The following is a 23974-nucleotide window of genomic DNA, read 5'->3' on the forward strand; positions in this document are numbered from 1 at the left end:
AGAGAATACTGGAGAGAACTCTCTCCTTTGCCCATGGAGAGAGTTTTTCATCCATTGCCATGGTATCTGCCAAAACTTTGGAAATGTGGAAAATTATCCACATCAGCCTCTATTCATGTGGCAAGTTTCAGAATGCAAAGCAAAATATCCCCAAACAAAATTGGAATACCAATACATAAACAGAAAATAAGGTAATGTAAGCCTAGAACCAGAATAGGTCTAATCCCAGGCAGGATCAAATAAAAAAATCTCCAAAGAACAATAAAGAGAGCAATGGGATTCCCAAGAGAACAATGGGATCTCAAAAAAAAATGGTTGGAAATGAATGATGAGATCTCGAAAGATAATTAAAAGAAATAATCCCACCAAGTAATAACCTGTTGAAGCAGCAATGAAGAATAAATAATCTCCTGAATAAAGAAAAACTGCAACAATCGAACCAGTGGTGTGAATGACTCTTGGATCTCAAAACCTTGATGCAAACTCCAGAATACACACCCGATGGCTTGGTTGCAGGTTTTAAAACAAAACAGAAAAATAGAAGAATAATGGGGATCAAGTAGGGAAGAAGGGGGATAGGAAGGGTTGGCTATCTCAGCCTGGGCATCTCACCCATCCTATCTCAGGATTTTCACCAAGGCTCAAGCCAATATTCATTAATCAAATTTTTATACCAAGTTGGCCTCCCTTACAAACTTATATAGAAGACTCAAAAATAGACTTAGGCACTAAAAAGGAAAGGCATAATCCTTTCCTTAATAAGGTAACCTAAATCGACTAAGAAAGTTAAATAATAAAGAAACAGACTCAAAACAGTACTCTGATTAAGCTAACGAAGTAAATCCCGTTTTCCTACTTTATACCAGTAGGAAAGAAACTAAAAGATAACCAAAAGAAAAAATCCCACCAAGTAATGAATTAATAAAGAGGTGATGCCGGAAATCAAAGTGAGAGTGGGGTTTGGCAGTAGGAATAGAAGGGATGGGGTACTAGGAGAACCGAATAGGGTTTTAGGTTTCTTGTTTGGAGAGGAATGTGGGTTGGCTTTCCACTAAGTGGAATCGAAGGGTAGGTTTACTTTTGTGGGAATTGAACAGATGGGTGGGAAGAAGGTGGGGGAATGGAGGGCTGGCAGATGCAGTGGGAATTGATGGGATTTTTTTTCACTGTACCGCAGAACAATAACAGGAAAGAGAGAATAGAGAAGAAAAGAAAGGAAGAACAATAGAATAGAAAAGAGAGATCAAAAGGGAAGGAGGAAGATGGGATTTCTCGTCTCTGATGCCAAATTGGTGGAAGGCCGGTGGAGGATGGAATATCAGAGTTGCAAGGGAAAGAAGAACGCACAAGCACTTTTGGCCACACAGGCACTCACAAACACTTCACTATTCCACTCTATTCAATCTATCTTTCTCGGTTACAAGCTGATATTTTAAAGACGAAAATAAAAGACTCCTAACGAAACTCTAAAATTGAAATAAAACTTGACTCTATCTTGGACTTTAGAAATAAAATCCTAACTCTAACTCTACCACGACTCCATCAACAGCAATAAAAAGAAATTATAAAATAAATCAAACTCTTAATGGACCCAATTACAAAATAGACCATAAAGTAAAATATCCTACTTTACTAAAACTCAAACTGGACCGGGTCATTTCCATCTGGGTTCTCAAATGGGTTTGGATCAGACCAAGTTAGTGCACCTGCATCAAGCAGGGGGAAAAACAAATAACAAATGGAATAAAAAGTATGATAAATGTTTTAATATTCAAAAATATAAAGCAAGTGCATTCCCAATACAGTCACGTTATAAACTAATCAACAGAAATAACAGCGAGTGCACCTACGTCAAGCAGGGGAAAAACAAATAACAAATGGAATAAAAAAGTATGATAGATGTTTTATTATTCAAAAATATAAAGCGAGTGCATTCCCAATACAGTCACGTTATAAACTAATCAACAGAAAAAACAGGAAAAGAGACGAAACAAGACCTTGTTGAGGGAAGCAAAGAAAGAAGATGATCAAAGGAAACATGGAACAAGATAACGGAGGCCTACAGTATAAATATTTCAGAGATTCTTTGTTCGTAGGGACACCTTTAACAATTCTATTTTAAATGACAAATTTATGTTAAAGTGCATGCTAATTTCTTTGATCATGTGGCTCAATTCGAGTAGTAATAAAGTTATTTGATGCCACCAAGCACTAAAGTGTACTGTAGACACCTATTGGTATTCCATCCTTTCCCATAGCACCATGTCTATGAGACCCAAGCACAGTAAGTTTGATGCGATCCTGGGGACAAAAAAACCCAGTATGGGTTCGCTGAGAGGGAAGCAATCAAAGATGAATCTATAAAGAGGAAAGAAGATCCATGACCAACCTAGTCGGTTGCCCATTGTTCACAACCATGCAACAAAACCCGATTTCATTCTATTCAAATCTGTCCAATGATGGGTACAGGCTTGCATAAATAAAAAAAGAAACAAAGAGAGTCCTAATCTAATACTAAAGATTAAAATGGAGTTGAACTCTACCTACTATGTATCCTACCCAGAGTAAAACATGATAAAATAAAAGCAAAAAAAAACTACAAGATAAAAAAAAAAACCCAAATAAATAAATAAAGCCTACCAACCCTTGTTGGTCCAAAAACCAGGGTTGGGCCGGTTTCGTTTCGGCTTAGGTTTCCAAACCTAGTCGTATTGAGCCACATATAGTCATTGTATCAACTCTCCTCTAAAAAAAACTTGACTCCATCAACTTTGGATGAGGACCAAGAGGCCATCTAAGTCGACTTGTTGGAGGAGGAACAATACCGCTAACATCTTGAGCTTAATTTCAGGGAGCTCCTTCGTGGGAAAAGGCATAATTTCTTTGTTTCCATGCTTGAAAGAGTAGGTATTTGCATACACAAAACGTGTGCCTACTTATCAAACAACCATGGTCATCCAAGAAGAATATGACACACCTTCAAAGGGCTTGAGATTTGATGTTGTCACTCATGCTACCTTGTATGGAGTAAGGTGTAGCTCTATCTTCAATCCTCACTTGCATATAGTGTCTTCAGAGACAACATTAGTGCAACTACCTCCATCAATAACAATGATATATAATTGCTCATTGCACTTCATTCAGGTCTAGAAGATACTGCTACGGCACCAATCTTCATCCTTAAAGACCTTGTTAGTGGCCAAAACAGGATGAAGAAGGAAGAACATAACAAGGTTGTCGGTCCCCATCATTGTCGCTGTCGTTGACTTTACCATGTTCACATTCTATCTCCAAACAAACTGTCTCGAAAATTGATTGCACTTCCAGAGCAAGAAGTATAAAAGAATTCTTATCAATATAGACTTCAAACGGTTAGTTCACTGAGCAAAGACATACCCGAATCCTTTGCACATGAAACACTTAATGATAGATTTTGGCATCACAGGAGGACTGTTGGATCCATGCTGATGTGGAGAATGTCCAGTTGGGTCGTGAAGATGCCATAAATGAACCACTAGTTTGTCAATTGCTGAATGAATTTATCTAGGGAGAAGGCTATTTGTTGATTGGAACTATCACCCCTTCGAAAAGTATCTAAGGAAGTCTTCCAAATATAGGGTCTCTTCAGACTCTCTCTACTTGATATGCCACCTGAACTACATCATCCATCAAGGGCAGTCGCCCAAATGATAGTGCAACACTAATCTAAGTATGCAAGCCAATGAGAAACTGTGCCACCAATACCTCTTCATCCCACTCAAAATCAGATCGAGTGGTTAAGTAATAAAATTTAACCACAAACTCTTTAACTATCATGCTATCTTATCTTAACTGTGCAAACTTGAGGTACATGCGCTACCTGTAATCGGTAGGAAGTAATCTCCGGGTCATGGCTTCTCATCTCCAACCCAAGTAGTAACTACCCCGATGCCTTGAGTTTGATTCAGTTACAAGTGTTTGATCAGACAGATTTGAGCCATGCCTTTCAGTTTAGCCTCCACAAATAGAATCTTCCTAGCCTCAGTCAACATGAACCATTTAAAGATCTCCAATTGTGAATCCAATCCAAATATTGCTCTGGATTATTATTCCCGTAAAATTAATGGCATCTAGTTTGGCTCCTCTTTCAGCTCCATAGGGAGCATCGTCAAAAGATCAGCCAGACTCATCATATGGTGGAGGTGGTGGTGAAAAATGTAGTGTTTTAGTGGTTTATAATGTGACGGCGGTGGTAGAGGAGTAACATGAGATGGGCCTATGGGACAAAATTGGAAAAATCCCCAAATTGAGTAGGACACTTACCTTAATCTGAAGCCACCAGTCAATTAATAGAGGCTTGAATGGATGTCATTGTGGTCTGGAGGGAACTATAGCTGTGTTGAGGGTATCAACACGATCTGTGAGGTTGGCAATTTCTGTCCCGGTTTCATCCTTATAAGAGTTAAGTTGTTGGAGAACCTCACTATTGGCCACCATGGTTAGATGGAGGACTTACAACATTAATACTAACTAATGCAATCCCAAGAAGTCAGGGACAAAAACCATACTTGTAAAGGGGTCCATGCGCCTTAGTCACCTTAAAGGCGGGCTCCCTGGTTGCCTTGGCCGCCTAGGCAGGCACCTTAGTCGCCTAGGCCCCCTCCAAAGCCTTGGATCCCCTAAACACATGACAACTATGCAAAAACACCTATATGGGATCGCTAAGAGGAAAACAATTAAAGACAAATCGAAGATGAAAGAAGATCCACGACCAACCTGGTTGCCTACTATTCACAACCATGCAAGAAAACCCAATTTCATTTTATTCAAGTCTGTCCAAAGAATAGTACATGCTTGCATAAATAAAAAAAGAAACAAAAAGAATCCTAATCTAATAATAAGACTAGAATGGAGTTGAACTCAACCTACTACGTAACCTATCCAAAGTAAAACATTCTAAATGAAAGAATAGTAAACAAGTGCCTAGTGCACTTGGTAGAGTGTGGAGCGTTAAAGCCCATCCTACCAGGAGGTCTTGAGTTCAAGTCTCCTGGTTCACACCTTCCCTCCCCCCACATAGAATAGTATAGAGTAGGTCCTATCCAAAAAAAAAAAAAGACTTCAAGATAAACCCTACCAACCCTTGTTGGTCCAAAAACCCAGGTTGGGCTGGTTTTGTTTGGGCTTTGAGTTTCCAAACCCGGTCGCATCAGTCCAACCACTCGAGAGGCATTGCATCAAAGTTTTCTTGACAACAACCTGGAACAAGATCAACATAGTTACTCAGAGTCCCATGTCATCATTTCCAAGACTACAAGCAGCGATAGTTTCTTGAGTTGTCCTAGTAAAACACCAATAACCTTGACTTTCTGTCGAGGATGTTTTGTAAATGAACAGCTATGCCGAAAACATCTTTTAATGAATGTTAGACCATGCAATGGTCACAAGATTCTTCCCATCACTATCTTGACAACAAGACCCTACCCCACCCCCCAAGAAAAAAAATGAAAACACATGGAAGCAAATGCCCTAGACCAGTAGACTGAGCTCTTACAGTCCTACACATCCCTGAACAATCTGTTAATCTCGATGGAGGGCACCAGTATCAATTGCAAAACTTAAAAATCCATAAAGACAACACATTCCAGCCAGTTACCAAGGCTCCTGTCTCTTTAAAGCAAATGAGGTGATCTGCAGGGATCTGCCATTCTACCACATTGTTTCTAACCTTATCTATTATATGGACGTAAAATGGAACTAAAGAGTACTGAATATAGAAGCGACATCTTATTTCTGGCAAATGAACAATCAATCAGAAACTAATGCTAAAAGAATGAACATCATTGCCATTCGAAATAAGTAAAAAAGTACTGGTATGATGGTGTAAATAATTACTAAGATCACCAATGCAACCTATGTTTCCAAAGAGAAGACAAGTAATAAACATCTTGAAAAGTGCTACTCTAAGCAACCAAAAGTCCTCAAAAGTGCAAAAGATAGGGATATTCAAAATGCCGGAAGATAATTTTATGCAGAATTTCCTATTAAATATACTCTGACATTCTCCTTTTTCCACTTGATTCCTATAAAACTAATATCCACGTGAAACTTTTTCCTGTTTCAAGCAAGCTACTTTTCAACAAAACTCACAAGATGGAGTACCATAAAGGATGTTACTTGACTCGTAAAGGAAACATGTGTATGGTTGACGGTGGTGGTCATAAGAAGTGAAAGGGAATGAAAAAGAAAAGAAGTAGAAGTCCAAACTCGGAAACAAATGGGAACTTTAGGCAAAAGGAAGAATGAAACCTCCACACAGGATACCACAACCCCATAACTGTGATCAAGGAACGCATTCTGTCCACTACAAATCTCATATCACATAGAATACAGATCACAAGCAAAATCTTATCACCAGTCAAAGTACACAGCCCCCAAACTAAACTTCTTGCTGGTGAAAAATATATTTAAAAAAAAAAAAAGAAGAAACCAAGAACTTCCAAACGGATGATCAAACACAGCAAACGATCACCATGAGTATTTCAATCCATAAGCGAACATAGATTCTCATCAGGACAATCAAACCCAAGAAAGCTACTCATCAAACGTATCAGTTTTTACACGAAACCGTACAGTAGACGATCGTTCTCTTTTCAAAAACATTAAAAAGAAAACGACAATCCGAACACTTTTTCCATCAATTCCATCCACAATCAACAGTAACAACTAAACAAAAAGGAAGAAACCCTTTAAAAAAACAGAGTTTTCTAGATCAAAAATTACTGGCTGGTTATGTTTGAGAGACTTAGAAGCCGGTGGATTGATCTCGATGACATCCGGTTCGTAACGGGAAGAGCTGGCCCCAGACATTGAACGAAGCCTGTTCAAATACCATCGAAAAAAGACGTAAACCCAAGAACTGTAACTGAAAGGAAGAACTCAAAACAGTATATATATTAGCAGAGACAGAAGAAGAAAAAAAGAAAAAAAAAAAAGCGACCGACTTCGTTTTCCGTGTGACAAATCTGGCTAACGGCGGCGGCTCCATCCCCGAAATGCAGCTTTGGATAGAGGGAGGGAGAAAGACTTGGGAGAGTGAGCGAGGGTTTTCGGCTCCACGCGATCGCTTCAGCGGTTACCAATTTCTGCAATTTCTTCTTCTTCTTCTTCTTCTTCTTCTTCTTCTTTTTCTACTCTCACTTCCAATTCTTCTCACTCTCTCTCTCTCTCTCTCTCTCTCTCTCTCTCCAGTCTCTCCCCTTTTTCTTTACTAATTCGCGCCTTCTCAAGCAAGTTTCTCTCGCAAGTCCGCAACGCGAAAATAGTGGCATTGTCATACTTAATAAATACCCTTAGGTTGACCAGAAAATTACGAATACTACCCCTCGTTCAACTGCTTCTCTTTATTTTAGGACGGGGTTGGTGACGTGTACGGAGCTCGTGAGTCGTTTGGTCCGTGCAGAGTACGGGACCATCATCTGACAGTCGTGCTCAGAGTCGTGTGTGGGGCCTCCCCAGAATTTGAATTTCTCGGTAAATATATGATCTTAAAATGTGTCATCAAGTCTGACGGAGAGAGAACTGCGTGGACTCCACATTATCGTAGCCATTGGATCTTTTTGCCGTGCGTGCTATGTAAGTGGGGGCTGTGGGGGCAACATTCTAAATTAGCTGTGTGACACGTGTATTCCACTGATTTAGCTTCTTGATTGAAGGGTTTGTAAATCGAAATCCACTTTCAAAATCGAATCTCAAAAAATTATTCGTTTTGGTTTTGAAAGTGAAATTTCATTTAGAGAAAAAGATCTCTATCCGAGAGTGTGACCTACGCCAACACTCCCATGAGTCTATCTCTTTCTTCGTCATGTAAAAAGACACCTCTACCCCCTTGTTTTAAGGAGAAGAGAGATAGACACATGGGAGTGCTTGTGTAGGCAACACTCCTGTATAGAAAACTGCTTTCCTTTCATTTATTAGTGTGATTTGTTTTCAGTTTTAAATTACAATTTGAATTGAATTGAACTAATTTAAGTGTAAACCGTATAAATTAAACTGAATCGAAGCTAAACTATAGATAAACTCTAAGGATAAAGTTTTCCTCCACCTATAGAGGACGGTTCACCCATCATCCTAGAGTTCAAACAAAAACTCCTGTCGTAAGTCCTAATGTCTTTGTTAAATTGTGTGAAACTACCTATTATGCATACAAGATTTAATATTGTAGGTGGATTTTAATCCTCTTCAATTCCTAAAGTTGTGTCGACACTTGGCAACTCAGACATCCAACGGTCTAAACTCAACATAAATCATGAATTTGGACTATTGGATGTCCAAGTTGTCATGTGTCGACTTCTTCACCTAGTCCTACTGTAATGCACAGTTTTAGGGAATTGGAGAGGATTATTTTCCTATTACAAGGATAGTATACTATTTTTTTGGTAAAAAAAAAAAAAAAAAAGAGTAAAGAATCGCACACTATTCGACACCATATAGATTTAAGATTTAATGATTATCTTTTTGAGGAAACAGATTTAATGATTATCTTATCCAAAAAAAGATGTAAGATTTAATGATGTGATACTAACAATGCTTTCATGGGGACTAATCATCCTTCGGTCAAGTCTAATCACCTATGATATCCATAGGTCCTACCCCGAAAGAGTTGTAATCTAATGTGAAAGGGGTAGGTGTCGGACCAATCTCCATAGAATCCAATTTGATCTTGATTGTTTCAATAAAAAAAAATAAAAAGAGGGAGAAAGAAAACCACCTGGTCGCACAGCGCACACCGTCCCCTTGCCCAGACACCAGAGCGCACGTAATGACCATTGGACCTCCTAAAAAGCTGGAAATGATCAAGGGTGTGATAGTCATTTTATGCACCCTTGTGTCTATGGGTAGCGTGACCTTCGCTACGCGACTGAGTGACGTTCTTTTTCCCTCCTTTGTTTTTGGTGAAACAATCAAGATCAAATTGGATTGTATGGAGATTGGTCCTACTACTACCCCTTTCACATTAGATTACAACTCTTTCTCAACGGCAATCTTCAAGAAAATATGTATATGACACTGTTACGAGGCTTTGTTGATCCAACATATCCCAATCACATATGCCATTTACGGCGTGCTTTGTATAGTCTAAAGCAACCTCCACGTGCATGGTCCTCCAGACTTGGAACATTTCTACTTTCTCTAGGGTTCAAATCATCTCTATCAGATTCGACTCTATTTATTCATACATCGAAACACCATGTCATATACTTACTTGTATATGTTGACGATATAATAGTCACTAGTACAAAATTCCCAACATCACCACCCTTGACACTGAATTTGCTATCAAGAATTTTGGCGATCTACATTTCTTCATTTGGATAGAAGCAAAAGTTCAAATTTTGAATTGTTCGTTGACAGAGTCACCACATGGTTGAAACTGTTATGACTCATAAGAGTGGTTATACTCCTACAAATTAGGAAGAGTTTACGTTACACTTAAACTCTCTCTCTTGTAAACTATATCATTGTAAAGTTTGAATTACATTTGAATTACTGTATAAATACAGCTCATTCACTTCGTATCAAACGATAAGGGAGAGTTACAATCAAAACTCAAACTGTTAAATTTCAATCAAACCATTCTTGTCTATCTGTCGGCACTCTTGAAAACCATATCTCCAAAACTCTAATCAGTTTTAATCGGCTCAAAACCGACAGATTATCAGTTCAAAGTTGAATTGAACCGAACCGATTAGTAAACGATTTACTGATTACGGTTTACAATGGTTTGATTCAATTTTGGGAAACAATTTTGATTAGCAAGCCCCACTGGTGGTGGTGGTGGTGATGGCATGGTGGTGGACAGACCATTAGGAGAAGAAAAAGGATGGTATTTTATTTAACATTAAATCACTACTTTGCCCATCAAATTAACCATATACTCAAAATTCTAAAACATTCTAAAACAGCTCATCAACTATTTCAAAATTTCTATTCCAGTTGGTTTCTATTTCATTGAAATAAGGTGCAAAAATCAAACCAAGCAATTTCCAACATAAAAATCACCCCTGAAATTGAAATAGAAATCATACCATATCAAACCTAAATATAGGCCAAGTATAGAGTTGGGATAGAAATTTCCCAAAAAAAAAAAAAATTTTGGCCAAACGGATTTGGTAACGTGATAGAATAAACCCTCAAAAACAAAACTTTTGAAAAGAGAAAAAAACTAGAAAACGAATTGATGTCTGAAAATACAAGACAAAAGAGCAAAATAGATGGAGTGTCATTAATTGTTGCTATATAAATCTCACAAAACTGATGAAGAACACCCTCATCTATCCAATGGTCAAAATTGTCACATCATCTTTCCACGTGATTAAGTGAATTAAAAAAAAAAAAGAATCAAGCGGATCACAAAGGAAGGCCTTCTTATGTGAGCTGTGTAAACTGTATATATATAACCTTTTGCCTAACGAAACATTTACAATGGATCCTGAAAACTCTGGTACCTGTGAACCTTGGCAGAAAAACTAAACCAATAGACAACCAATATACACAACCAGTGAACCGCCGGCCTATTTACAAAACAAATGCGAAAGCCTTGTGCAATACATAAAGTTCTCAAGAAATAGTAGAAAAGTCAAAAGCTCAAAAAATATAAAACCAATTCACAGCATATTTGATTATGATCCCATGAAGCCCCAAGCTTAGTTCAAGAACACTTTACCAAAAGATACATTTAAGATTAGCACACCTCGGTCTCCTTGTGAAGCCCAAGGGTCAAGACTGTACCTATACAGAAACATGCACAACACATTGAGGATCCTCATAAAACCTATTTAGTGGATAAGAACATATGCTATTAATGAAACACAAAGCTCCATTTGGCGTAAGGGACATGTATAAACATATCTTAATAGACGACGGAGGATAATGAACACAGTCCACTAGTTGACTAAAAGCCCTATACTGACAAATATATTACAGGGTGCTCAGATAAGACTCTAAGCATCAAGTTCTAAACTCAGATTGATCACAACAGTAAAGGGAAGATGCAACCAAAGATGAAGCAGCAGAAAGATTGTCCTTCCCTCACCCAGAAAATGAGAAAAGAATAAAAAATTAGCAGCAACCATAATACCGTAAACATTAACAAACTCCCTTGGGAGAAAAGAAATACATTCTCTACTCCTCTGTGCTTTACTGCTTTTACACCTAGTCCCACTCCAACCTGCAAAATCAGTCATCAACTCAGCAAGTATGCAGGTAATAAGATGAATAGAAATAAGAGGCATACATGCACAATTTCAGAGTCACCGAAACAATTTAGACAACCCCACCCCACCGTACCAAAAAAAAAAGAGACAATTTGTCAAATTGAAATAGTGTTGGAGCTTTAACACTTCTGTAACCCATTCTTGGAACCACTTGAATGCTAGATGCTAGTAGTCATGCTACACATAGTCCACCTATGTAACATCACACCATTCAAACAGTGAGCCACCTCCTTGATGGATCATAACACAAAAGGAGAATAAACAAGTGTCAGTTCACTTCGCTGATTATTACACCATTTCTAGCAAAAAGTTCTACTTTAGAACAGATATTAGAGAATTGCCAGTTGCATCAAATATGGACCATTCACAAAGTGATAAACCAATTGAACTGTCTAGATTGGCTTCTCAGGGTAAACATCGGCGACTCAACACAGACCCAAATAAGTTGATAGTTTTAGTCCACCACAGGACTAGATTGGACTAATGAACCACTAGCCGTAATGAAATACTTCAATATTCTAGCTTTCCATCAGATTGAAGTATTCAGTAACGATAAAGAAGCTTGTCACCATCTTCATACATGGATGAGAAATTACGTAACCTATTGTTTGTGAAATGAAGCAAGTTGTGGTGCATAAAAGCCCATTGCTACCAGGAGGTCTTGGGTTCAAGCCTCCTGGTTCACACCTTCCCTTCCCCCTTAGAATAGAATAAAGTAGGATCTATCAAAAAACAAAAAAAAAAAATGAAGCAAGTTACCTGTTTATCAAGTGATGGATAAATTATTCTAATTCCTTTTTTATTCTTTTCATTTGTATTTCAAGTACACAACATATCAGATAGACATATTACCTTGTTCTAAACCTTGCAATTGCTATAAATGATGTGGCTGAGTTCAGAGCATGACTAGTCTAATGTTCCAGCCCATTTAGCAAAGAAATGGTTTTCTGGATTGTTCACTCAGGTATTCCTGTATCAGTATCTGCAAAGTGAAAGATCAGATGGGGGCCAAATTGTGTGGACAGGTAGCGACTAGAGGCCCCCTGCTTGCATGTCAAACTCAGCCCAAATGAAGTTCCCCATGTAGTAAAATAAAGCTTAAGATTCACCAAGAACATGAATTCTAAGAAATTGTTGGGAAAGAATAGATGGATGAAAATACAAGGACAAATGCCAATAAATGGGAGGGCATATGATTGAATTCTGCTCCGAAATTTTGACATTGGCAAATCTAAACCATGCCCCTACGTTGCAGAATTACATGGACCACACATGAAGGCCCTCATATACGGGCAATCAAAAGAACCATTTACCAAAAGTGAGAAAAGCCCAAGGAAAACCTAAACAGGAGACTGTTAGTGAGTGGGATAAGAACTTGGCATACATTTGCGACTCAGTCAACAGAAAAACCAGTACGAGTCAACAACACCACAAAAGAACAGATCCTTTCAAGTCATAACTTCATGATTGAGTTGCCAGCCATTAAATTGAAGTTTACAATGACTTGAACAAAACACTTATGAGTTTTTGGCTCACACTATTATGCAAGAAAATCAGTCAGCTAATCCCAACAGAACCCATCATAGGAACACTAAAGGCAAAAGTGATGCAGAGCATACATCTAATCCAGCAACGGGCTCCTTAAAAAGGCCTGATCAGTACTTCTCCAAGAAGTACTCTAGAAAGGGGGGCCAGCCCAAGTCCAAGACCAGACCCACAGCCTAGCCTGGCCTGGTTCAGATCCAGCCATTCCCAGCCAAATCATGGACTCCTGGAGCAGTCAAAATTCTGGCCAGCAGATTCCATCTTCTAGCAGACTCTTTTTGTGTCTTTTCATATTCCAAGGTAGCATTAAGTACATTCCCATTATCAGTTTTCAATATCTTGAATGTAGTTTTCAATGTCTTGGGGACAGATTTCCATGTCTAAGAATTGTTATCTATGTTTGGGGAATTCCAAAGGGGTTTTGGAATTCTAAGAGTTTCTTTAATGTTATTTTACTGTACTCAAGACTTCCACCTCTATATAATACAAATCTTGAAGTAGTCTTTCTGGTAAACAGGACCAAACAGAGGCTTGGTAAACATATCACCAAGCTAATCAGCAGAAGAAACAAGAGGAGTAACAATCAGTTTCTTCATGAACAACACTACGTACAAAATGGAAGTCAAGTTCAATATGCTAAGTTCTCTCATGAAACACCTGGTTACTAGCAGTGTAGATAGCAATTTGATTATCACAATACATCTTCATAGGCTGAGTAATTGGAAAACCCAACTCTTGAAGCAACAATCACAACCACAACAATTCGGCTGCAGTATGAGTCATCGCTCTATACTCAATGATGTAGGACAAAACAAGAAGAAAAAGAGGCCAAAACACTGTTCACGTGAACAGTGCCACAGCCCCTTATTTTGCCTTGGAGGAATATTATTAGAAGATCCTGTGGGACCCAAGACTAGATCATGTGAAGACTTTTTAGAAGGGTCAATTTTGTCTATCTGTGGGGATTTAGAAGTTTAGTTTAGTTTCTAATTTTAGATTTAGAAAGAAGGCTTAAGTTTATATTTTTAATTAGACTTGGTTTTTATTTTATAGTTTCAAATTCTGTTCCTTGCATGTTGGCTGAACTATAAAGCCTAATTTCTATTTTCATTAGGTTTCTATTTTTAGTAGTTTCTATTTTCTCTTTTTCTTGAGGAGCAAGTCTTGCCCTCTATTAATTGTAAGGCTGCCGTAGCCATTCCCCACGATTGACATAGTTGAATGAAAAACTTTGTTTGCTGCAAATATGGTCTCTTCTCAAGCCATGCGTGGAACTTGAAGGGCTGCAGGAGCCCTGCTGGGAGAGCTAAATTCTCTTATCCTTTTACTTTCTATTTTCTTATTCCCAACTTCCAACTGTCTTCTACATCCAATCGAGCCTACTGCTGCTGTGTTCTGTGACTTCTATCATGAACAATCAATTGCTGTTGAAGAGCAGAAGTGTTCCACCAATCAACCACTTGACTGCTTAATGTAGTCCTAGATAGGTAGAAGACCTACTAGGAGCCAGGTAGATAAAGCCCTCACAAAGGTGCTGGCTGATTGGGGTATTTTAGGTCAAATCTAGGGTTAGGTTTATGAGAATGGAGTTAAATCTTATATGGTTTTAATGGGCAGGTCTAGGAGAAGCTAATAGGGTAGGTTTGAACAAGGTTTAAACAAAATTTAAAATTTTCAGAAACTAGGGTTAGGGTTTCGGGTTTTGGGTTTTAGAAATTAGGTTGAAAATAGGGTTTAGAGTGGAGTTTTGGGGCTGGGCTTGGAATCGAGTGTTAGGAAGGGTGAGAGGGAGATTCGGTTGTAATATGGTGCAATTCTGATGGCTGGTTAGGTCTACATAGGAATTTGGGGTTTTCGGGGTTTTACAGAGACAATGTCAAATAGGGTTTGAGTGGTAGGTCGAGTGGAGGAGGAGATGAGAGGGGGCTGTGGTAGGAATTTGGTTGAGATTGGATGGAGGAATAAGGCTGGACAGCTTTTAGAACAATTAGGGTTAATGAGGATCGATGGGTTTTTAGTGGAGGAGATAATGTGGATCGATTAGGACAGTTGAGGCTTGGGTTGGAGGATTAAAAAGAAGAGGGGAATACTGAAACAGTAAATAACTTACTGGTTTAAGGAGATCTTCAATGGCAGCAACCTTGAAGACAACTTTGAAGATAAACCTCCCGATCTACAAGATGCAAGGAGTCACTGGAGATCCACCAGCCCTTCAACCTTGATATGACTCATAAGGGGGGTCTTGATATGACTCACAAGACAATATCAGACGAGAGAAACAGCAGCAGCAGTAGCCAGCAGCAAAGTGACAATTTTTTTAAAAAAACTTTAATTAGTGGGGGAGCCTCTGCAACGATTTATTAATATATGGATTAAGGAGGCCTAGGGACTAAATCCTAATACAATTCAAACTCTCCTTCACAAATCGTGGAAGGGAGTAGCTAAACTTAAAATAACTTAACCTTAAAAGGTAAAAAGACTTATCTACCCCTAATAACTTAGAATAAAAGAGACTAACTTAAATTGAACCAATTGGATGCAACCAATTTGAACCGGTTCAATTAAAGACATAAAAATAAAACTAAGTATAGAACTGAAATAAATTAGTATAAACTAGTCTGAGGCTCCTACTAAAACCCTCTGATCAGGGGGCTTCTTCAGTTCATGGAGGCTCGGATCTGCATCACTGCTGCTGCTGATCACCACCAAAAGAAGAATCGAGGCTCACTCCTACAGATCTTTTTAGCTCCTGCGATCCAGTCTGGTTGCTGCAACTTGTGTGGGCCATAACTCAGAGATCCTTGATCAGATTAGGCTGAGTTTTGGAGGGCCGATCCCTGTCAAGGAGACCAACACTCGATCCCAACCAGAGACCCTGCTGCTGACTGGTTTGGCCTGTAGGCCTTAACCATCTATTTTGGTGCAGCCTCTAGATCTCCAGAATCTCACCATCAGAATTGATTGAAGTTTTCTGCAGAGCTTCTCCCCTATACAAACTCCACTCGACCTGAGTTCGATCCCATTCTATTGGCTGGTTTGATTTCTACAGCTAAGTTCTCTTACCTTCTAATTTGGTGATTTTTCTGTTTGACTGTTTCTGGTCACCCAAACTGACCCAAACTTTGGTAGTATTCTGTACTGGTCCCTATTTGAATTCAACCTCGATATTGGTCCATTCTATTGGTTGAAACCTCAGTTCGAGCATCACCCTATATTGCTGAACTAGTGTTGGTTAACACCCTATACTTGAGGCTGCTTATTGGTTATTGTGGGATTATTTGGGACTAAATCTGACCTAGGTTTAGTCTTACATTACTCAGCCTCAGCACTGGATCTAGCCACAGTTGTTTGCTTCTTGCATCTCCACCATGGTTTCAAATCTTGATTGAAACTTTCGACTGAGATATCTCAGTTTCACAAGAAACCGAGACGAAACTAATATGTGGTACCAATTTGTACCTGGTTTCGACAGGTTTCAGCCATATTTCAGTAGTTTCGACCTGAACCACCCATATAACTCACTTGTCCCCATCGAAACTTGACGAAACCTGGGAGTTTCGACCAGAAACTAGTTGAACCACCTTGTTTATGCCAAGTATCATTTAAATAAATTATTTCACTTAAGATATTATTCATAAATAAGCAAATATCCCCCCATTTGAATCCAATAAAAATAAGTAGAAAATCAAATTCCAAAAGGATTGAAAGTCAACCCCCTAGTTTAAGAACAAAAACTGGATTTTCGACGGTAGGTGAAGTTTTCAACTTTCTAATGGTGGGGTTTTTCTCAAATCTAAAAATTCATAAATCATAATATGGTAAAACTTTGCTAAAACCAAAGGAGCAGTAAAATAATCATTTGTTTTGATACCTAAAAAAATATTTTCATTCAGAGTGAATTTCACAGCATTCGCGTACAACAAATAAAGTTTAACCGGAACATAACTCTTTCAATATAAATTGGATTTAAGTAATCTTAGCCTTTCCCACAAGTCTAAACTGAGATTTAGAACCTAACATATCTCAGTTTCGGGACTGGCCGAAACCGGCCTCAAAACTGAGATTTTGAACCTTAATCTCCACGTGGCAAAATTGCCACCAATAAAAGTACAAAATCCTGTGGTAGACCACCTATCAGCACTGGCCTAGTTAGAATTGGAGAATCCTACCTGGTTAATAATGAGAAAGATAAATGAGTCCCATCACTAGATACCTTAAGATACGAAATGTTGCCTCCCAGTAAACCCTCTTCGGTGATTGCATAAACTGGCTAAAACCCTAACCAAAAAAAAAATGTCAAGTTTAGTATCAGTTAGATAAATAAGTTTCCCCACTAATCTCATCAAAGTCTTCACCATCACTAGTCCCAAACTTCTGATGTGGATCCATAGGAGTTTCAACTAATTTCGCCGCAAGCATACCAGTCTTAAACAGGAGGTCTAACACATATTTCCTCTATGATACACTAATTCATTTCTTACTTTGTAGTACTTCAATACCAAGAAAATACCTGAGGGCACCCAAGCCTTTCATCTAAAAATGCTGATGTAAATATGATTTCACTCCTACAATCCCGAATGCATCATCCCCAATTATAGTAATGTCATCCACAAAGACAACTAATACTACCACCTTAGGGCCTTGACGTTGTACACATGGTTCAAGGTCTCGCAAGATCTCAATGAGAACTCGGTGATTTTCTCGGTTATGACAAGGGTCGAGTCGAAACCACATGCAATACCAAAACATTATATGGTTTCGACCAAGATTTTGACATCGCACCGAAATCTAGGTCTGATATCTCGTTTCGGCGAAAAAGGTACCAACTCACTTCATATAAATACACTGTCTCGACAAGATCTGGTCATAATTTTGATCAGTCTCGATGGTTTTGGTAGGTTTTTAAGGAAAACACCTCAAAACCTCATTTTTTTGCCCAAATCCCACCTAGAACAAGTAAACTTGTCACTCAACAACAACATTTAAGGAGATTTGCTGCACATCAACATCATTTGGAGGAGATTTCAAGTTGAAGATATCTACAACATAGTTATCACCTTGCTGGGGGCCTGGTTGGTGTCACCTTGCTTTTGGCCCCTCTCCAACGCCATGATCGCCTTCCTGCCTTGATAACTATGATCTACAATACCAAGTCCATGGGTTTCAACTATGAATGCAATAAACCCACCCACCCCACCCCCAAATGCTGATTTTTTTATCAAATCATACACAACCAAGCTTGAAACAAGTGGATTTTTTAAAAAAAGCAAGTGTTTTACTTGAATTATAGAAATTTCATTATATTGCTTATTTAAGCTGTTTTACTTGAATTATATGTGTTCTAATACTTAAGCTTATGTGGAATTGGTCATATCAGTGTATATATATACAGCGTATACTACCCATAGTTCGAGAACTCGCGAGATCTCGCCGAGTTTCTCGATATTTCGCAAAGCCGAGACAAGATGGGTATCGAGTCAAAAAAGTATAATATCTCGCCGAGATCTCGGGTCTCTGTTCATGGTTTCGGGTCTCGGCTCATTTTTTACCCATTTCACTTATGATTTATGAGGCTATCTCGACAGAATTCGCATATCTTCCTCAAAACCTCTCTTCTACTCTTCTTCTCCCAAAACCTCTCTTCTACTTTTCATTTTTTTCATGGATTGAAAGCTTTGGAGGGTAATTTAGCTGCCAAACTGAAGATTCAACTCCACTTTTGCAAGATTCATCAAGTTTTTAAAGGATTTTTGAAAGGCAAGTCATTTTCCCTAAATCTATTTTTTTCCAAAAAAAATTGATGAAATCTTGGTAGATTCATATGATTTTAAGTTATGTTACACAACTTTGGCCGATCTATCACTTGATGGAGTCCGAAATTTTTTCGGTTATTAATTTTTTTAATATATTTTCTGGAAAAAAAATGAATGTTTTCAAAAAAGAAATTGAAAAAATAAGGATGAATACTTATTGTTTGGATGTGATTTTCATATATGTTGGACAACTTTGGATGCTCTACAGCTCATGGAGTACTTCTTTTTTTTTTACCCATTAAAAAAATATTTTATTTTTCAGATTTAATAAAAATATTATTAAAATGTTTAAAATATATATAAAATTAAGGAAAAATACCTGTTTTTGTAGGAAAATTATGCACAACATATGTACATAATGTCCAACTTCAAATGGTGTCAAATATATCATTATGTTATAATATTTTATACTTTAAGGTATAATTATTTTTAATAAAAATTCTAAATATTATTTTTAATTAAGAAATAAATACTAGGGTTAGGGAATAAATAAGAGATAGTTATTTGATTGTTCTAGTATGGGGGATATAGCATAGCTACATGGAGTCCCGATGTCCGAGGACAAAAAGAAGTCGAAGTGTAACTATTGTGGAAGGATTCTAAATTCTGGAGGAGCCACTAAGTTAAAGCAACATTTGTCTGGTACAAGTAAGGATGTTGCCTCATGCCGAAATGAGGCGATCCAAGTGAAACTGGCTATGGCACAAAACTTGAGAGGAGTACGAGCAAAGAAAGCTGAGAGGGAAAGACAACAAATAGCTTTTGACGAGGCAGTTCTAGAGAGGCCTGGTGTAGAGATCCGTAGAGGAGAGGATACTGAATATAGGCTTACACCTGGTGAGTTCGAATAAGAGGCTGAATGGAGAATTTACCAACAGACTTTGGCAGAGAGTAGACAGTTTGCATTATGAGCATGTGAGAAGATATGAGCAAGCAAGAGGAGCTGGTGGATCTGGGTCAGTTGCACCAGTGCAAGAAGCTGAGCGGAGGAGAAACATTGACACAAGAGAAATCCCACGCCCCCTAGCCCGACCACGAGCACATTCCCCAGATCCCATTTTTTAGCAGGATCCATCTACCTTTAGGCAACAAGATGCCTACCAGCCAACCATCCCGCAAGTGTTTGGTGGTAAACAAGAGGAAGCACGGAAAGCCTTAAGCAAGTTCATGTTATACAATGGCATTCCAGCTAATGTAGCACAACGAACATACTATAATGCATTCCTTGACGCTGCAGGGAGGGCTGGCCCAGGATGGAAGGGGCCTTCACCATATGAGTTATATAATGTATATTTGCCTCAAGAGGTAGAGGAGCTGAAAGGGTACATTGAGGGTCTGAAGCCAAGGTGGGACACATATGGGGTTACCCTTATGACTGATGGTTGAACTGGACCTACTAGACAATCCATTATCCATTTCATGGTGAGTTGCAATGGGTAGACAGTATTTTTTAAGTCTGTCAACGCATCGAAGCATGTAAAGGATGCATCATACTTGTATAAGCTACTGAAGCAAGTGGTGGAGGATATAGGAGCAAAGAACGTTATCCAAATTGTGGCGGATAACGGTTCTAATTTTAAAAAGGCTGGAGAGAAGTTGATGAACAAGAAGAGTAAGAGGATCCGCCTCTTTTGGACTCCATGTGCAGCACCTTCCATTGATTTAATGCTAAAGGACATGGGGAAAAAAGCTTTGGTGGCTGGTGTGGTCAATAGGGCAAGGCAAGTGACCAACTTTGTATATAACCATGGTTATGCTTTTGCCATGATAAGGGAAAACTGTAAGGGGGATTTAGTGAGGCCTGGTGTCACCCGATTTGCCACCAATTACATTGCATTGAAGAGCTTTCAGACGAAGGTAATAGGTCTGAGGTCTATGTTTGCAATTGAACAGTGGTTTGGCTGGCATGGTTCTAGGTCAGAAGAAGGGAAGGCAACACAACAGACTATTGCAAGTGATCAATTCTGGAAGGACTTGCATAAAGTTGTTGCCATATTAGAGCCAGTGGTGGCAGTATTAAGGATGGTTGACACAGATAAGAAGCCTACCTTGCCCCACATATATGCTCCCCTGGAGAAGATGAAGGAAATGGTCAGAGCTGCAATACCCGAAGTGTTAGGTCATACATTAACATCATTGATGAGCGGTGGGAGAAGCACTTGAGTCATCCATTGCATAAAACTGGTGAGTTCAACACTTCAACATACTTTACACTTTATATGAGTTTTTACATTTACATATTCAAAACTCAAAAGTATTAAGTCACTAACAAGTTAAATTTGTGGTTTCCCCTTTACTAGCATACTATTTAAATCCAAAGTACCTGTACTCGCATGATCTTGGGCTAGACACAGATTTGTTAGTGGCAGTTCAAACTGTTATTGAGAAGTTGGAGCCCAATGCCAAGACACAAGCTTACTGCAATGACGAGGTGAGAGTATGGGACTTTGGTACTTTGGTAGTAAGTAAAGGAATGTAATTACTAAATAACAAATACTAATGTCTCTAACAATGTTTGAAATTTAAAATGAAAATAGATCAAATTCTTCAGAGAAGCCTCAGCAAGTTTCAGTCGAAAAGCTGCAATGGAGGGTGGACAAAAGTCAGACCCTGGTAGGTGGCATGACATTACATTTATGAATTATAATTTTATCCCTTTAGAATGCACATATTCTTAATATTCTATGTTTATAATGCAGCCGACTAGTGGGTGCTTTATGGTACAAGTTCACCCAACCTGAGGAAGATAGCAGTGAAAGTGCTCTCACAAACTTTTTCATCCTCTGGGTGCGAGCGCAACTGGAGTACATTCGCATTGATACACTCAAAGAGGCAGAACAGATTGGGCAATCAACGACTGGAGCAGCAAGTATATGTGCATTACAATATGAGACTAAGGATGAGGCACATACGTGAAAATTTTGACACCAATGACAAAGATCCCATCGAACTAGCCAACATATTCCAAGAGGACTCTGATGATGATGAGGATCCCCTATTCCAGTGGGTGAGGGATAGTGGTGCACCAGATATGGACGAGCCTGGAAGTAGGCCCGACTCCACCATTGCGTCCATAACCGGTACAGATGTTAAGGACTATATGTCGTAAGAGGGGCGTGCACATTCATAGTCACCGAGACCTTTTGAGGCTGCAACAGGAACTGCTCCTAATGATGATGATGATGATGATGATGGTGATGGTGATGACCCTGCTGGTGGAGATGGTGGTGGCATGCAGAGTGGTGGTTATTATGATGATCATCATGAGGGGATGCGCGAGCAATACCAATATAAAGTGGGAACGCAGGAGGACCCTGTGCGTTACACAGGTGAGTCTCAATTTACACATGCCACACAAGATCGAGACCATGGCGGCCACAGTAAAACGTACAAGAGAAGGACGGGTCGCAAACACAACCAGCCTCAGCATGATGACACGAGTATGAACACCATGCTAGCAAGTTTCGGAAGCATGAGTATGGATACTGGTAGTGAGCATCAGTCGTAGCATTCATCTCAGCCTCATCATCCCTATGGTTATGGCCAGGAGAGCACTGGTTCTGAATATAGTGCCTATGGTCAGTTTGGTCAGTCAACACATGAGTTTGACAATCAAAGCACTGGGTCTGGTATTGGGCCTATATTCCCAGTCCCATACATGCCTCATTGCCTCAATATGACAGTAGCAGAAGCAGTGGATCTCACACTTCATGGCAACCGTCTCACGCCACATGGCAACAACTATACCCTAGGATAGGGGCCTTGCTATATGTGGATGACAACTCTTATATGAATGTTGTGGAACACTATATGCAACAGTGCAGCAACAATATGTCATGGGAAGACTGTGGAACAAGTGGGGAATGAATACGTGATTCAATCTCATTTTATGTGATGATAGTTGTAACATTGTTAAACTTAAACAATTTGATGTATCACTTTAACATTTGTAATGCTTATTAAGTTGTTTTACTATTAATTGAATGTTTTGCTAGCTTTCTATTACTAAATTATGTCATTAATGTGTAGAGTATGGTATTTTACTACGTCGTCGCCAACCAACTTAGATGTAAAAGTCCTATTTGGACTCTGTTTTTGCAAAATATGATAATGCCATTGTGTTCAAATGGCCTAAAATAGGCTGAATACCAACTTTCAGACCCAAAATAGGTCTAAAACCCACCGAGATGGGGTTTCAAGTCGGAAAAAAAAAAATGCTGAAACTCGCCGAGATCTCGACTCGTCTTGGTTTTTGGCTGGGCCGAGATGCCTCCGAGACCCAAGTTTTCGAATCTTGATACTACCAACCTAGGGTCCTAAGTCAAACTACCATTTTAGGTATGATTTTTAAAAAACTAAGGGTTCCACCATGTTTATAGGGCCTAAAGTAAGCTGTCTTGCAAGATCCACGACCTAATTAAGTCATATGGCCACCGAAACCAAGGGCCGGAATTTGACATAAAAAAATGCACCAATTCGGCCGATACCTCACCGAGTTACCGAGACAACTTTGTTTTTGGCTCACCAAAACCAGCCAAGATACTGAGACCTCGAACCTTGGCTGTACAAACACAAAATGATCACAATACCATTGTAAAAATCCACAAGAAGTAATAATAGAGCTGAACTTTTCGAAACAGCCTCTAGGTGACTGTTTCAAACCATAGATGGCCTTGTGTAGCTTGCAAACTCTATCAGAATTCTCCCCCTGAGCAACATACTCAGGAGGTTGCTCCATATATACCTCCTTATGGAGATCACCAATATTAAACTTAATGGAATATCTAACTACTTGTTCAAGTCTAAATTCGTGCTATAGGGAAGATGAAATATCTTGTTGATTCTAAAGACCTAGCTGTTACCACATTATATGAAGAGTGGATGCATAAAAATTTCACATTCAAAATATGGTTGTGGAACAGTATGGATCGAACTATTGCAACTAGCGTTATGTTCCACACTACTACAAAAGGGGTTTGGGATGATTTTAAAAAAAAAAAAAAAAATGTTTCTCTCAAGAGAAGAATATATCCCAGACCTATAAGCTATATGAGAAGATGTTCTATTTTAAATAGGGGGACAAGTTGTTGAATGAATACTTCAGCAGTTATAAGGGTATTGTTGAAGATGAACATTATTATCGATGGGTAGTTTAGGATCAGCCATCATGCACACAGGTAATATAGGATCCAAACCAGTAACCAAAAATTGCAGAATTAATCAGCAACACAAGTAGGTCCAAAGGCAGTAGTCGAGATAGATAGGAGGATTCACCCTCAAAATAACACTGTTCTAGAAGAAAACAGCAGGCAGCAGCAACAAAACTCCAAATCGGTACCTTATAACCCAGATTTGGGTGAT

The 23974-nt window shown here is 38.9% G+C and overlaps 2 protein-coding genes across 4 annotated transcripts in view; both read right to left on the minus strand.

The window, feature by feature from the left end:
• The window catches only part of LOC122653172 (putative ubiquitin-conjugating enzyme E2 38), a 22598-nt gene extending 15320 nt beyond the window's left edge, over window positions 1-7278 (minus strand). Inside the window, exons 1-3 of the mRNA XM_043847113.1 lie at window positions 7180-7278; window positions 6984-7139; window positions 6763-6859 (exon numbers count right to left, since the gene is read on the minus strand). Coding sequence (XP_043703048.1) covers window positions 6763-6859; window positions 6984-7027 — 141 coding nt within the window. The 5' untranslated portion in view covers window positions 7028-7139; window positions 7180-7278. The remainder of the gene's footprint in view (window positions 1-6762; window positions 6860-6983; window positions 7140-7179) is intronic.
• The window catches only part of LOC122653171 (callose synthase 12-like), a 27620-nt gene continuing 10814 nt past the window's right edge, over window positions 7169-23974 (minus strand). For 2 of the 3 annotated variants that reach the window (XM_043847112.1, XM_043847111.1), the window contains exon 2: window positions 10913-11209. The gene's annotated coding sequence lies outside the window, so the exon portion shown is untranslated. Of the gene's footprint in view, window positions 7179-9339; window positions 9344-10912; window positions 11210-23974 lie in introns of those variants that run through there. The other variant, XR_006331720.1, reaches the window with a different exon arrangement.

Source organism: Telopea speciosissima, chromosome 2 (genome assembly GCF_018873765.1).
Source record: "Telopea speciosissima isolate NSW1024214 ecotype Mountain lineage chromosome 2, Tspe_v1, whole genome shotgun sequence".
Classification (NCBI taxonomy): domain Eukaryota; kingdom Viridiplantae; phylum Streptophyta; class Magnoliopsida; order Proteales; family Proteaceae; genus Telopea; species Telopea speciosissima.